Below are 13,831 nucleotides of genomic sequence, written 5' to 3' on the forward strand. Positions count from 1 at the left end.
ATCACACATGTCTCACCCGGCCGCTCTATGCGCGCGAGGACACCCAGGGAAGTGGGTAGGTTCCAACCCAGTCTGACACCTCGGACCGCAGCTGCACAATCTCGGGGTCCGAGTCGCCGTTGCCCAGGTGTGCCATGAAGATGCGTTGCAGGCCAGGCTTCTTCTCGCCGCGCTCGGCGGCCGCCTTCTTGGCCGCCTTATCAATGCGCACAGCAATGGTGACGGCGCGGTCGATGATATCAGCGACGCGGCCAAAGTCCTCCTCGCTGAAACCCCTCGTCGTCATGGCCGGGGTGCCGATACGCAGGCCGCCGGGTACAAGCGCCGAGCGATCACCAGGCACGGTGTTCTTGTTGGATGCGACGCCGACGAGCTCCAGCACACGCTCGACGCGGCTGCCGTCAATGCCTTGGGGCTTGAGGTCGACCAGCACGAGGTGATTCTCCGTGCCGCCACCGACGAGCTTGTAGCCAAGGCCGCCCTTCTCCTTGGACTCCCCGAGGCGGTGGGCTAGGGCCTTTGCGTTGGAGAGGACCTGGGTCTGATAGGCGCGGAATTCGGGGGTCTGGGCCTGCTTGAGCGCGACCGAGAGGGCCGTGATGGTGTGGTTGTGGGGGCCGCCTTGGTGACCGGGGAAGACAGAGGAATTGATGGGGTTCTCGAGGTTGTACAGCTCGTCCTCTTTGGTCTTGGCATTCTGCCTCCTCACGCCCTTGCGGAAGAAGATCATGGCGCCGCGAGGCCCCCTCAAGCTCTTGTGACTTGTGGTTGTGACGATGTCGGCAAATGAGAATGGACTGGGCAGGACCTTGGCGGCAACGAGACCGGATATGTGAGCCATGTCGGCGAGGAGGTAGGCGTCTACCTTGTCGCAGATCTCGCGAATGCGCTTGTAGTCTATGAGGCTGCTGTAGGCACTAGCGCCAGCGACGATGATCTTGGGCCGGTAGATGATGGCCATCTCCTCGAGCTTGTCGTAATCAATGATGCCCGTGGTCTCATTTAGACGGTAAGGCACTGTCTCGAAATACTTGGAGATGGCTGAGATCTTCTTGGTCGGAGTCTGGTATCCGTGGGACAGGTGGCCGCCGTGAGGCAGGTCGAGGCCCATGAGGCGGTCATGGGTGTTCATGAGGGCAGAATACACGTAGAGGTTGGCCGGCGCACCGGAGAGGGCTGAGAGAAGAAAGAGAGGTCAGTCACCCAGAGCAAAAAAAAAAAGAAAGAATCGTCCCGTAGGTGGGTAGTCTTTTCTCGTGCGTGTGTCTACATACCTTGGACGTTGACGCCCCATTGGGAGGGGTCGAGATCGAAGGCCTCCAGCGCACGCTGCTGGCACAGCCGTTCCGACTGGTCGATAAACTCATTGCCGCCGTAGTATCTCGCTCCAGGATAGCCCTCGGAGTACTTATCTTCGCTGGGCGTTAGATGTATACCATCTCGCGGTTACCGAGGTTGGTTTTCTGGCTTACTCTGCATGACACTGCCCAGGGCGTCGAGGACGGCCTGAGATGTGAAGTTCTCGGAAGGAATGAGGTTGATGAAGTGCTTCTGCCTGTTCTTTTCCTTCTCGATAATGTCGAAGACGGCCGGGTCGGCTTGCTGCAGGTTGCTCGAGAGAAGCTGTGTACACCACCAACGCGTCAGTCCATGGCGGTGGTCAATTGATGCAGCAAAACTTCCTACCTGCTGCTGTCCCTCGACATTCAGGGAAGACAGCGGCCTGACAGCTCCACGCGACTGGAGGACAGGCGCCGATCGAGCATGGGCGGTTGGCCTCTTGATTATGGCAGCGGCGGCGGGCGAGGCGCAACGGCGCAAGGCACGAGACGTGCTTCGGAGGGCGGAGGCAGACATGGCGGCGGAGAGGTACGGCCCCGGGTCTTCAATCGTTTGTCCTGGGACACCACTTGAGCCGAACAATGCCTTGACAGGAGGGGGGGACGGCTGGTTAAAGTAGGAATGGGTAGGAGTGAGTCGACAACGGGCGGTGTCGGCGGGGATTGGAGTCGTGCGTCGAGCAACTTGCCACAAGAGGGAAGCTCCAAGAGGCACTGTGGTTTCCTTTCCGGCTGGTAGAGCCGAATCCAAGCGGTCATCCGTCAATCACCCCTCCCGAGAGAGGGAAGGCGAGCTCCACATGCCTGAGAGCCGACAACGCTGTGCACGCGCCAGCCACTGCCCATCTACCGGCCCCCCCTTGCCTGCACCTTCCACTTTGCCCCCCAAGTCCTTCCCTGTGACGAAAGAACGGAAGAGAGGGCTGGGGCAGGCCAGCACGGTGCTCGTTAGATAAGCAGAAAATCGGGGCTGGGGGTTGCTACTGGCTCACAGTGCCCTCTCGCCTGCGTCGTGGGCCTGTCAGTGTGTACGTGCGTGAGCGAGAGAGAGGGAGCCGTCAATAAATTGGCCAGTCGCCCTCCTCGGCGCTGCCTGCCCTTTCTCTTCTTCTCTTCTTTACAACTAAATTGGAGATGATGAGACCGCTTTCAAAACTCGCATACTGCTCATTCCGCCTCACGGCGGGAGCATGCTGACATGTCCCGGCACACCTCACCACCTTTGCAGGGACAATTCTGAAGCAATCTGATCCAATCCATGTTGTTCGTGCTTTCATTGTCTCTTTTTGGCTACCTCCAATGCTCATTTACCCAACTGTTACCCAATCTTTTGTCTCCCAAGCCTGGCCGCCATTGCCCTCGCCCCCCCTCCCATTTGTGCACCCGTCCCGCTGCGGCCCATCTCTGGCGCCGCTCCATTTTTGACTCGGTGCCCCGACTCGGTGCTCCTGAATCGGCAATGAGAGAATGTGATGCTGCTGCGACCTTGTGAGCAACAACAAGCTGTTTTTGCATACCCTTGTAACGACACGATTTCCAAAGTGATGTGACAACCTTCGACATCGCTCGCATCGTGAACGCAAGAAAAAGTCCTAAAGCCACATCGATTTCACACCTCGTACCTGGCCCACGGTCAACGTACCGTACCCAAAGGTCGGGCCCTATCACCTGCGCTATGACACGATTTTGTAACACCGAGGCACACAAACATTGACTGGAAGCCACCACTTTCCCACTCCCTGTTTTTTTAGTGTTCCTGATAACTGATGTCTAGGGTATCGAGCTCATGGAGCCTTGGCATTTTTACAGACATGCAAAAGAAGTGCAGACCGAGCCAAGTAAGAGTGTCATGTCTTTTCATTTGCATGTCGACGCATTCCATTTTTTCAATGCTACATGCCAAAGCCCTGCTCGTCACCGCGACGGCCAAGTAGGACGCAAAAAAAAGAATGACCCAACCCGATGACTCCGAATGTAGCCTCCTCAGGACCGTGATCGAGATGCAGTCGTCTTCATTTATTTGGTCTCCTCCTCGACATCGCCCATAAGAGCGTTGCGCTTGGCAGTCTGCCTCTCCACCTTGCGCTCGCGGGCGGCCTTGGTCTTCGCGCGCTTGGCGTCCATCTCCTCCTTGAGGGCGTTCTCGCGGGCCTTCTCGGCCTTGGCACGGTGAATCTGTACGAGCCGTGTCAGTCATCCGCTGGCACATCTCGGATCGCCTGCTCCATGGAATACGTACGTGCTCGACAAGGGCGCGCTTGTGCTTGAAGGTGTTACCCTTGCTCAGGTGGTAGAGCTCGTGGTACAGGTGCTTGTCAATCTTGCCGTTGTTGCGGTACTTGACCAGGAGACGGCGGAGGACGCGGAGGCGGCGCATCCAGAGGACCTGGCTATTTCGGGGGTCAGAACCAACGTCCCTCTCGTGGCGTCTGATGATTTGTTCAGGGAGAGCACAAACCTGGGCATACGGGCGTCGGCGGTACCCTTCCTCTTACCGAAGCCACGGTGACGACCGATGCGACGGGCAAGGTTAAGCTCACGGGCGCGAGACCTGGAGTGCATGGTGACGGGCTTGCGGATGATGAGGCCATCGGAAACGAGCTTGCGGATGGACTGGCGGGAGTTGGCGTTGCTAATCTCGCTGACCTCGTTGGGGTCGAGCCAGATCTTGCGCTCACCGCAGCCGATGACCGACGCGGCCAGGCGCTTCTGGGTGCGGAGGTTGACCCTGTGTGGCACCGAACATTAGTATCAGGTCGTAATTATAAATTTTTGTTCCCCTCGTCATTTTCATGTTGAGTCGCGGCTGGCGGAGTGGTGTGCTGGGAGAATTGGACGTCGTCGATCTTGGTTGTGGGAGAGTAAAAATTGTCGTGCAAGTTGCTGGCTCCTCTCGTGTCGTCAAACTGGCCCCTCGCTGTGCCTTCTTGCACAGGGGCGGATCGTTTGCGGGTGTCGAAAATATATCTCGATCGAATCTCCCAGCATCGCACCCGTACCACTGCTCAATCTCTCGATGAATCTCTCGTAGCCAACTTACATCTTGAATGCTGTCCTGGCGGATGGTCGTGCCCGGGTTAGTTGGTCGTTGAGAAAAACTGAAGAGGGGAACGGAGGCGGGTGTCGAGTTCAGTTCAGATTTTCGAGACGTGCTTGTGGGTTGGGTGGAGCCCAGCCCAGGCGTAGCGGACGATTCGTCCCACTAAGCGAGGGCTCCTGCCGGATGATTCATGATGACGGTCACGTGATGAAGCCCATCAATTCGATTCGGAGGTTATATAACTGTTTAATGCATACCGAAATCATCACGCAGTCTCTATGCAGTTACATCAAGTACCTGGGATGGTCGGCCTGGGCCACTCTTGTCTTTACTGCACTCGCTCATTGATCAGAGCAGCAAGTGACACCAGAATCATTCACCAGAATACCATCGACCCCCCCCGTCACGGACGTGTCCACGAGAAACAGCTGTTCCTTGTATTCTAATTTCTTTGGAAATCAAATCGCAGGTGGCACCTATTTGCCGAAAATGTCCTCACCCACATCTACCTTGCCCACACTCCAAATCTCCTTTTCGTCTTCGACCTCATCATTGGACAATCCCAGTCCACCCTGTCCGCCCTCTGCCTCTCTTCTCTCACGCACCTGAGCTCCCAGCCGGAGAGCCACACGCTTGAAGTAGTCCTGCATGCTCCTCTTTGCGTTGGGCGCAAGACCAGCATTATCCACATACTTGTCAAATACCTTGCTTTCCTCGTCCGCCACGTTGAATAGACTGACGAAAGCGGCTTCTGCCGCAAGCTTAACGGGGATCACAGGGTCCCTCACGCTCGCAAACACAGGCGTGGCGAGCAGAGGCGTGTGCGGGCGTACCATGTCCATGTCAACGCGACTCAAGGTTCGTGCAACTACCAGAGCCAGACGGCGGGAGTCTGTTGGCTGGCCAGGCTGGATGATGCCTGCCAGTGTCTCAAATATCTTCTTGTTGGCTTCAAACGTCTTGGGCGACTCCGAAAGCAAGTACTTGCCTGTGGCAAGGATGAAGTTGTCGGCGATGAAAGGCTGCCGATATAGTTAGTGGGTGTAAAAAGCCACCACATGCTTGTTTTCACTTACAGTCTTATTTGTCATACCGTGGCAGAGAACCTCAGGGAGGTCGTCGGCCAGCGGCCCGCCGAGCAAGCTTTCCGGTGACTCCACAAGCACTGCGTTTAGTGCCAGAACGGAGGACTTGCTGATTTGGTTTGTGATGACACGGTTCCTCAGAAGACCATGTGCGGCATCCTCGGGAACGTTCTTAATTAGGGCTCCCAGAAGCTTGGCGCTCGTGATGGTCATTGCAGAGTCCTTTTCATCGCCTTCCATGTCAATTAGGCCCAGCACCGCGGCACGCGACGATTCGCCCATGTTAGCGCCGGCCTTGCTGATAACCTCATACAAAGCGCTCAGCATGGCAGTCTTGACACCCGCGTCAGATGTCTTCGATCCCGTTACAAGCTCGGCGATGAGGGGATCGATGCGAGGAGTATACTTGATTAGAGTCCCCAGAGCCTTGGCAGCGCGAGCTCGCAAGAGTTCACTTGTCGTGTCAGCCAGCGACTTGGCGAATGTGCGCTGAAGTTGAGGCAAGAAGGGCTTCAGTGCAATCGGCATCTTCTCCAACAGATTGTTGAGAGTTAGGAGAATAGCAGCCTTGACTTCGGTAGACCTTTCGGACACCACACGAATGAGGGGTCCAGTAATCTGCGTGACGAACGGCTTGAGCGCCGTCTCACTGGCACGGTCCACAATGTCGGAAATAGCCAGAGCAGCTTGCGTGCGTTGCTCTGCTGTGCCATTCATCAGACCCTGCAAGAATATAGGCAGAATAGCGTTGATGCCCTTTGGTAGCTCGAAGCCCTTTAGGCTTGCGCCAGCGACACCAACATGCTGCAAGGCCTGGCGTGTTGAGAATACGAGCGCCTCCATTTCCTCCTTCTTGAGTTTTCGCGTGAACTCGTTGAGTGCAGTCCAGGAAGCCTTGACAACATCGATATCTCCATCATCAAACGAAACAAGCAACGACCTGATAATATCTTGGTTGTATCGTGAATAATCGACCTCGCCAGCAGCAAAGAATTTGGCGAGATGATTTGCCGTCGCCTGGCGTCGCCTATGGTCTTCGTGTTTGGTAAGTTGCAGAAGCACATTCATTACCGTATTTAATCCGTCATGCTCGTCAATCGACAGAATGACGGTGTCAAAGGATGTCTCCAGATCAACGCGTAGGTCATCCTCTTTGCAATTGACAATGTTATCCATAAGAGAGTTGATGATATTGGGCAGGCGCCGGTTCATGGCGGCACCAGCAACTCGGGACAGCGAGGCGAGCGCCTTGGCATCGAAAGCAGTAATGGGCGGTGTGATGAGTGTGGGGATCAAGTTGGGGAGGATGATGTTGGATCGTGTCGTCTCTGTGAGAAGAGTCAAAAGAGCAGACAGAGCATTGTCGGCCTCGTTCTCTGAGCGCAGAAGGTTGAGGAGGTAAGGAAGAACTTGGTCCACAGCCTTCTTACCCAGGATCTGCTGTAGAGAGTCGAAGGCCTCGGCAGCGGCTTCTCTGACCTCGGGATCAGAGTCAGTGAGTGCTGTTCGGACGACCGAGATGAGGGTCTTTTCATGGTCCTCCAAAGCCTCCTCAGATGCAGACGAGATGAGCTCCTTGAGAGCCAGACAGATGCCCTGCTTAGAGTCCGAGTCCGTCGAGGTCTGAAGTCCTTCTTCGAGAGTGGGCAGGAGCGTGGATAACACGCCATCGCCGGCCTTGCGAATGAGCTCGCCAAGGGCGTTGCTTGCAATAACCTTGTGCTCCATGTTGGAGCTTCCCAGGCGACGGATGATGAGTTGCGTGAGAGTCGGCACAAGTTCCTTGAGGGTGCGGGGGCTCGAGACAAGCGCCTTCCAGACACCAATGGCAGCAGAGCGAACAGCGTTGGCAGTATCGCAGCGGCAGACGTAGAGTGCAGAGAGAATCTTGTTGCGCTTCTCCTCGCCGAGCACTTCACGCAGAGAGGCGCCGGCTTCTCTGGCCATCTCCTCCTCCTCCTCGCCAGGTTCAGCGTTACCGGTGATGCCGGTGAGGTTGAATAGAAGGTCACCGACAAGTTCCACGGAGCTCAGACGGATGCGGTAGCTGTCGTCAGCCAATCCGCGCTCGAGTTCAGGGAGCAAGAGGTCCACGGCCCTCATGGCAAAGTTCTTGACAAGCAAGCGGCCAGCGCGAAGCGCGGTCTCACGAATAGACTCAACATCATCGGCAAGACCAGCCAAGATGGGCGGGATGATGCGCCCGAGGTAGCTGGCGAAGCTATTTCCGAAACATACGGGCAAGAAGATAAACAGAGACATGAAGCCTTCGCGAACGGCAGGCTTGGACGACTCCACGTTCTGGAGAATCGTGGGAAGCGTCTCCTCGAGCCTTGTCGTTCCAAGACCGGCAAGGACCTCGCTGAGAGCTTGCGCCGATCCCAGACGGTCTCCGGCTCCGGTGTCGGCCTTGAGGGTTTGCATGAGGCCTGGAATGAGGTCTGGCAGTGCCTCTTCGCCCAGCTTTTCCATCAGAGAACCCAGTGCCCTTGATGCCGTCGCACGCGTCGTCGGTACTGGATCCACGATAGCAAGCTTGAGACCAGCAACTAAGATGGGGAGGTGAGAGATGAGGTCCTTCCGCTCGGTCAAGTGAGCCAGACTGCCAATGACCTGAGCAGCCTTGCGCTTTGTGTTTGACCTCTCGCCGAGACCTCGTTGAAGGATCCTTGTTACCAAAGCCAAGGATGGGGCGTCAAGGTAGTGAACGAACTGAACCTTGATCAGAGCATCGAGAGCGTCGTCGGTGTACTTGGTGGGATCACTGAGGGCCTTCAGGAGGATGTCAACCAAACCCTTGACCTCGGGGTTGCTGATGACTTCGCCGAATCGCTTCAGACTCTTGTTCGCCCCCGACCTGACCTCCTTGTGACTGTCGTTCAGGACTGCGGTTAGGGGGGGGATGATATCGGGCAGGCTCAGAGCCAGTTGCTGGGGATCCAGGTAGGCCATGGCACCGAGAAGGTCGCAAGCACCCTTCTTACTGCGCCATTGCTGGTCATCCAGACCACGGAGCAACGTCGGAAGAATTTGCTTGACGCCATAGGAGCTCAGCTTAGCAAAGCAAGCTTTGGCTGCAGCAAGACAAGCATCGCGGACATCTGCATTACTATCGCCGAAGCCTGTCAGCAATTCAGGCACGATCTGAATAACATAAGGCTCAAAAATCCGGCCAAGCAGCGATGACAGAAGCTCCAACGCCATGAGGCCAGCTTCGCGCTGACTGGCTTCTTTTTTATTCTCAATTGCACCCTTGAGCGTGGTCATGATGCGATGATCTTTCAGGGTGGAGATGCCGCAACCCTGCACGAGACCAGCAAGTCCGTATGCAGCACCTCGCTGCTCAGAATACTTCTTCGACGTAAGAAGCACGCCCAAGACCTGTTGAAAGTATTTGGGAGTCTGGTCCCGGCATGCCTGAACCAGAGGAGGGAGACAATCGGCGATGGCGTACTGCACGGTCTCCGACGGCGTGCTCAAAGTGGCCAGCAGCCGCTCAACCACAATCGGGAGTTTGGCATCTCCTTTCTTAAGATGCTTCGCCAGCGCGCCGTACATGATAATGACGGCCTCACTGACGCGATCAGCGGCCTCGGTACTCTTGTCCGGGCCCTCCAGGTTATTCTCGAAAGCGACCATCAGCCTGTCTATCATGCTCTTTCCGTGATAATCGATAGCGCTAATGGCGGCTTCTAGCATCTCACTTCGAACTGCAGCGTTCTGGTCTCCCAGGGGCCCCTTCTGGATAAGGAAGTCGAAAAAGGGATCTAGCTGTTGCTTCTTCATATGAGGACCCAGCTCCTTGAAGGCCGAACCAATGCCGTGACGACCCTCCCAAGGGTCGGCAAGGTCAAGCTTCTTTGGCATGCCGTACTGATCGAGCTCCTGCTGGCGAGGCTTAGCAAGTTCGGCATATGTCTCTTCAAGCTTTTCAATCAGCGGTTCGATGACCTGCGGATGCACACTGCTAGCTTCGGCTAGTGATCGAGCTGCAGCTCGTCGCAATTGACCGTCCTTACTGGACAGGTAGGGCAACATCTCGAAAGCTAGCTTCTCTGACACCTCGAAGCCTTCCGTCCAAATCTCTCTACCAAGCTCAGAGTTCTCTTCGACGTCATCATGGCAAGCAAGCCAGATCTCTGTCGAAAAGACCGCTTCACTCATGTCAACCTCAGCGCTGATTGACTGGAGAACGGTGGATCTCACAGAGACCTGTGGAACCAAGGAGCCACGAGCCAGTACTCCGATCTCTTCTGAAGTGATGTTCGGAGCTATACAGCGACAAGCGTCGGCGAAGCAATCCTTGATGATCTTGAAGTGTTGAGTGTACTGCTGCATTGCAGTGACCAAGACGGACAGCACTTGGCCTCGTGGTGTTGTCTGATCTTCGCATACGTTTGTGTGGAAGCTAAGGAATTCGATTGCAAGGACAAGCTGGGTATCGCGATCATCAGGCGTCGACCCAAGACCACCACTCTCGAGAATAAAAAAGATGAGAGGGAGAGTGTAGGTAAGAGAGATGGGATCGAAAGGGCGCTGCTCGCCAGAAAATCGAAGACGATATAACACTCGTGTTACGAGCTCTTCAACTGGCTCTTGCATCTGGCTCTCGGGCAGGGATGTTACGCCCCGTGCACGAAGTGTAGCTACGCCAACAAAAGGCCTGAAAGGACCCAATCTGCTCGAGATCTTCTCAGAGCAGGCGAGATAAGCAGTAGATGCGGCTTCGCCGGTCAACATGCTGGCTCCAGCGTCAATCACGCCGAGTAGGGCCATGATCACAGGGCCCATCCACAGGGCTGCCTCTGTGGGAGGGCCCGAGGCAAGGCTCTGAATGATACCGATGCCCCTGAACAGCCTGGCTTCGAGCAGACGTATAGAGTGCCGGATGGCAGATTCTTTCTTCAGTTGGGCGTTGACGCGTGCCGTTTCCTCGGCGGTAAGCTTCTTCTGCTGCCCCTTTTTCTGTGCCAACGACGAGCGAAGCTCAGCCTCCCATTTGAGGATATCGTAGTCCTTGTTGTTTTTGTCCGGGACGGTGTCTTGTGCTTTTTTGGCCAGCACGTCCACGAATGCCGTGCCCTCTGGTGTTCTGTAGATTGCAGCCTCCAGAGGTCCAATTTTCTTCAACTCCTCAACCGCAAGGTCCTGCTCGATAAGTTCAACAATGCGAGGCGTCATAGTCTCGGGTGCAACAAAGGCGAGCTCGGCGGCAGCATTGCACGCAGCCTTTTTGACCAACGCAGAACTTTGTTCTGCACCCGATTTGTTGCGGATCTCGTCGAGTAGATCGGCTTCGTACCGACGAGCCAGGTCACCAGGGTCTTTCTCTACGCGCAGACAGAGATCGATCCAGTTCGACCTTGGCAGAAGCTCTGGCCGTGCGAGCACAAATAGAGCACAAAGCTGGCGCTCTAGATGCTGCTCTTCAGGTACTATTTCTCGCTCTTGCCAGTCTTTTGGAGACAGGCAAATGGCCCTGACCACGAGGTGAAGGCTGTTTCGCTCTGTTCGAGCTAACACAGCCGCAGTATCCTTTTCACCCGCATCTAACGCCTCGAGCCAGTGCCAGATGGCACCCACGATTGCTGTGGAAATCAACGTTGGTTGAGCGGCGTATAGGCTTGATAGGCTATCAAGGGCCAATTGTCGAATCTTGGGCGTGACAGCCGAGGCACAAATCAGGTAGATATAGGCTTCCGACCAAGCAGTTTTGACATCGCTAGGGGTAGCAACGGTGAGGCCAGATGCGGCTGATGCAAGAGCGCGGGACATCCAAGTGAGCTCGTCCTCTGTAGCGATTTTTCCATAGACGCGAGGGTTGAGTAGGAAGGAAGGTTTCGGATCCAAAGTCATAGCCTGCTTGAGGATCGATGCCCTGGGGGTAGGCAGCTTGACGGCTCCAAAAAGCTTGCTACCAGAGGCAGAGCACAGGAGAGCCACGACGACGTAAGCGCCAATGGTGGCGTTGTTTTGGGCAGCCAACTGTGGGTTCGCAACAACTTCATTGTGTGCATCCACGAGCTTTGGTAAGATGCCTTCGGCGAATTTGAGGGTGGAAGACGATGTTGACTGGACTTTGGTTATGTCTCCAATAACCTCTCCAGCGCGGAGGATCCAGATCCTCCGAAGCGCAGGTTTCTTGTCTGCCGCACCCTTGATAAAGGCGTCTAGGACGGGCTTGGGCACGTCGAGATCCGACTGTAGAAGATGTGAGGTTGATCTGGCCAAGGCCGCAGTTTCTGCTGCTACGGCTGCCTCATTTCCTTCCTTCGCAGTCACCGTTGCGAGGGCCGTGGCAATCTTCCCAGCAACCGTGTCAGATTGCGGGAGGGCCAAGAGCATCTCGCAGTGAAGAATCCTGTGATCTGCAGACGCCAGCTTTCCCCCCTTCAAGGGAGTAACGACCTCATCACAGGCCTTTTCCAGGGCCTTGTCATCGTGGCTCCTGGATGCAATCAGGTCGAAGGCGGCGACAGTGCTTGACCTGATAGCAGGGTTGCTAGATTTGACATTGGCCAAGATGGGTTTGAGCAAACGCTCGCTTAGGATTTGTGAAAGATCATGGGAAGGCGGGAGAGAGCGGACGAGAGGAGCGAGGACCTCCAAAACAATCTCAGGGGCTCTCAGCAGACCCTTCTCGATAGTTGGGATGACGTCTTTGGTGAGCTCGTCCAATGTGACAAAATCGGAGAAGAAGTCACGCAAACCAGCAGCGACATGATCAGGCACGGCGACACGAGAGCCCACAACCTCTCTGGTGTAGAAGGCGAAGTAGGACGCCTTCAGAGTCTCCAAGACTGCGCCAGCGTCAGGCTTGCGAGAGGCGACCCCAGCGATAACACCGAGAAGGATAGCGTTCTTGGCGGTAGGCTGCGCAGCCTTGGCCGTGAGAAGTTCGACAGCCTCCTTCACGGTCTTCTCCAAGTCGGCGGTAGGGGCGAACAGCTTTCGCAAACCTCTCCGGGTCACGACAATGGCGGCGCGGGCAACAGTGCCTCTTCCTGCGGGTTGCTGGCATTTTTCGAGCGAGTCGGCATTGGCAAGCAGTATTTGAGGAGCAACCTGATGCCAAGATGGCGTGCCTGACAGTTCTTGCATGAAGATGCTGCACCATTCGACAAGCACGAAAGCGCTGGTTATGGCAATGCCAGGCTTTACAGATTCGGCCCGCAGAATGGAGGCAAGTTTGGCTAGCAATTCGGGTTCCAGGCCGCTAGCCAGCAGGGCAGACAAGCATTTTTGCGCACCAAGACGGGACTGGCGGTCGACGTAAAAGGCATGTGTCCAGAACAGGAGCTGAAGAAGCTTGGGAACGAGGGACAGGTCGAACTCTGCGAGGCACAGGTCAGGTCGAGGCTACGGAATCGCAACGAGGTCGATCGGTGGGCATTGTGGCAGGACGTACTCTTTTGGGTTATGCGTTCTTGTAGTGCGCGCAGCTGATCGACTCTGACCCTGGTGGAAGAGGAGGTCAGAGCTCCTTTGAGAGCCACGAAGTCGACATTGGCAGAGCCAGAATCAGCGCCGTTGGCGACAGGTTCGGCTGCGACTTCGTTCATTGCGACGGCGTGTGAGATGGGACACAAGAGACGTCGGTCATCTGTGGCCGGCGCTTCAGTTGTCCTATTGCGCCAGGGACAGAGACAAAGGCGGTTGGTGGGGTTTGAGGTGAGTTCGGTAGGGGCGTGTATGCTGGTGGGCTAATGGCAGAAGTCGAGTGTTCGAAATTCCAGCGATTATCAAAACCACTGCACACAAATGGAGCGAGTACACCTCGCCCAAGCCTAGGTACCTTGTTGCTACAAACTGCCTAGCCTAGGCAGTTTAGGATTGGCTTGCCAGGGCGCAAATGGTGGGGTACAGCTTCGGCCAGCTCAAAGGAGCAGGCGGTCAGGATCTGGGACTTCGTTGGGAGTGCCCGCATTATACTGTACGGGGAAGGACAGGTCAGCTCAGGAGGCCATTGGGAAGGCGGTTCGAGCCTGCCACCTAGGAAGGCTCGCAACTGCCTTGGGACCAAAATCCAAGCCCCCTTCCACACCCGCCAGGTACCTATCGTCCCATACGCAGCGAGGTAGGTACACGCAGGGTTCAACACTCAGACTTGGGGTTCTTGCTCTTGCACACTAGATTAATTCGTTTCTCATAAGCGACTCAGACAAGCCGCACACAACTGGCCTCGAGACCATGTGCTCCATGACTGGTCCTTTGCGTTGAAGTGATGCTCATATCACTAGTCACAATTATGGGAACTCGGGTTTGACAACGCACAGCATTTCCATCTCGTGGCAGTGGACGTCTTTATCAGTGTAGCGTGCGTACCCAGGTAGCGTCATGGATGCCCACATTTACATACTGCTGCC

At 55.8% G+C, this 13,831-nt stretch overlaps 3 protein-coding genes across 3 annotated transcripts; all 3 read right to left on the reverse strand.

Moving 5' to 3' along the window:
* Positions 1 to 25: 25 nt before the first annotated feature.
* VDBG_07049 (serine hydroxymethyltransferase) lies at positions 26 to 1,857 on the reverse strand (the record flags this gene model as incomplete). The annotated part of the gene is made up of 4 exons (XM_003002432.1): positions 26 to 1,176; positions 1,275 to 1,412; positions 1,473 to 1,623; positions 1,687 to 1,857. The coding sequence occupies 4 exons, from the start codon at positions 1,855 to 1,857 to the stop codon at positions 26 to 28; spliced, it is 1,611 nt and encodes a 536-aa protein (XP_003002478.1).
* Positions 1,858 to 3,221: 1,364 nt separating this feature from the next.
* VDBG_07050 (60S ribosomal protein L19) lies at positions 3,222 to 4,414 on the reverse strand (the record flags this gene model as incomplete). The annotated part of the gene is made up of 4 exons (XM_003002433.1): positions 3,222 to 3,515; positions 3,580 to 3,730; positions 3,799 to 4,068; positions 4,381 to 4,414. Coding segments are annotated over 4 exons (582 nt in total).
* A 442-nt stretch (positions 4,415 to 4,856) lies between these two features.
* Positions 4,857 to 13,027, reverse strand: VDBG_07051 (translational activator GCN1; the record flags this gene model as incomplete). Its single annotated transcript, XM_003002434.1, has 3 exons — positions 4,857 to 5,402; positions 5,457 to 12,799; positions 12,874 to 13,027. 3 exons carry the CDS (start codon positions 13,025 to 13,027, stop codon positions 4,857 to 4,859), a joined length of 8,043 nt encoding a protein of 2,680 aa, XP_003002480.1.
* Between the last annotated feature and the right edge of the window lie 804 nt (positions 13,028 to 13,831).

Source organism: Verticillium alfalfae, genomic scaffold (genome assembly GCF_000150825.1).
Source record: "Verticillium alfalfae VaMs.102 supercont1.9 genomic scaffold, whole genome shotgun sequence".
NCBI lineage: Eukaryota > Fungi > Ascomycota > Sordariomycetes > Glomerellales > Plectosphaerellaceae > Verticillium > Verticillium alfalfae.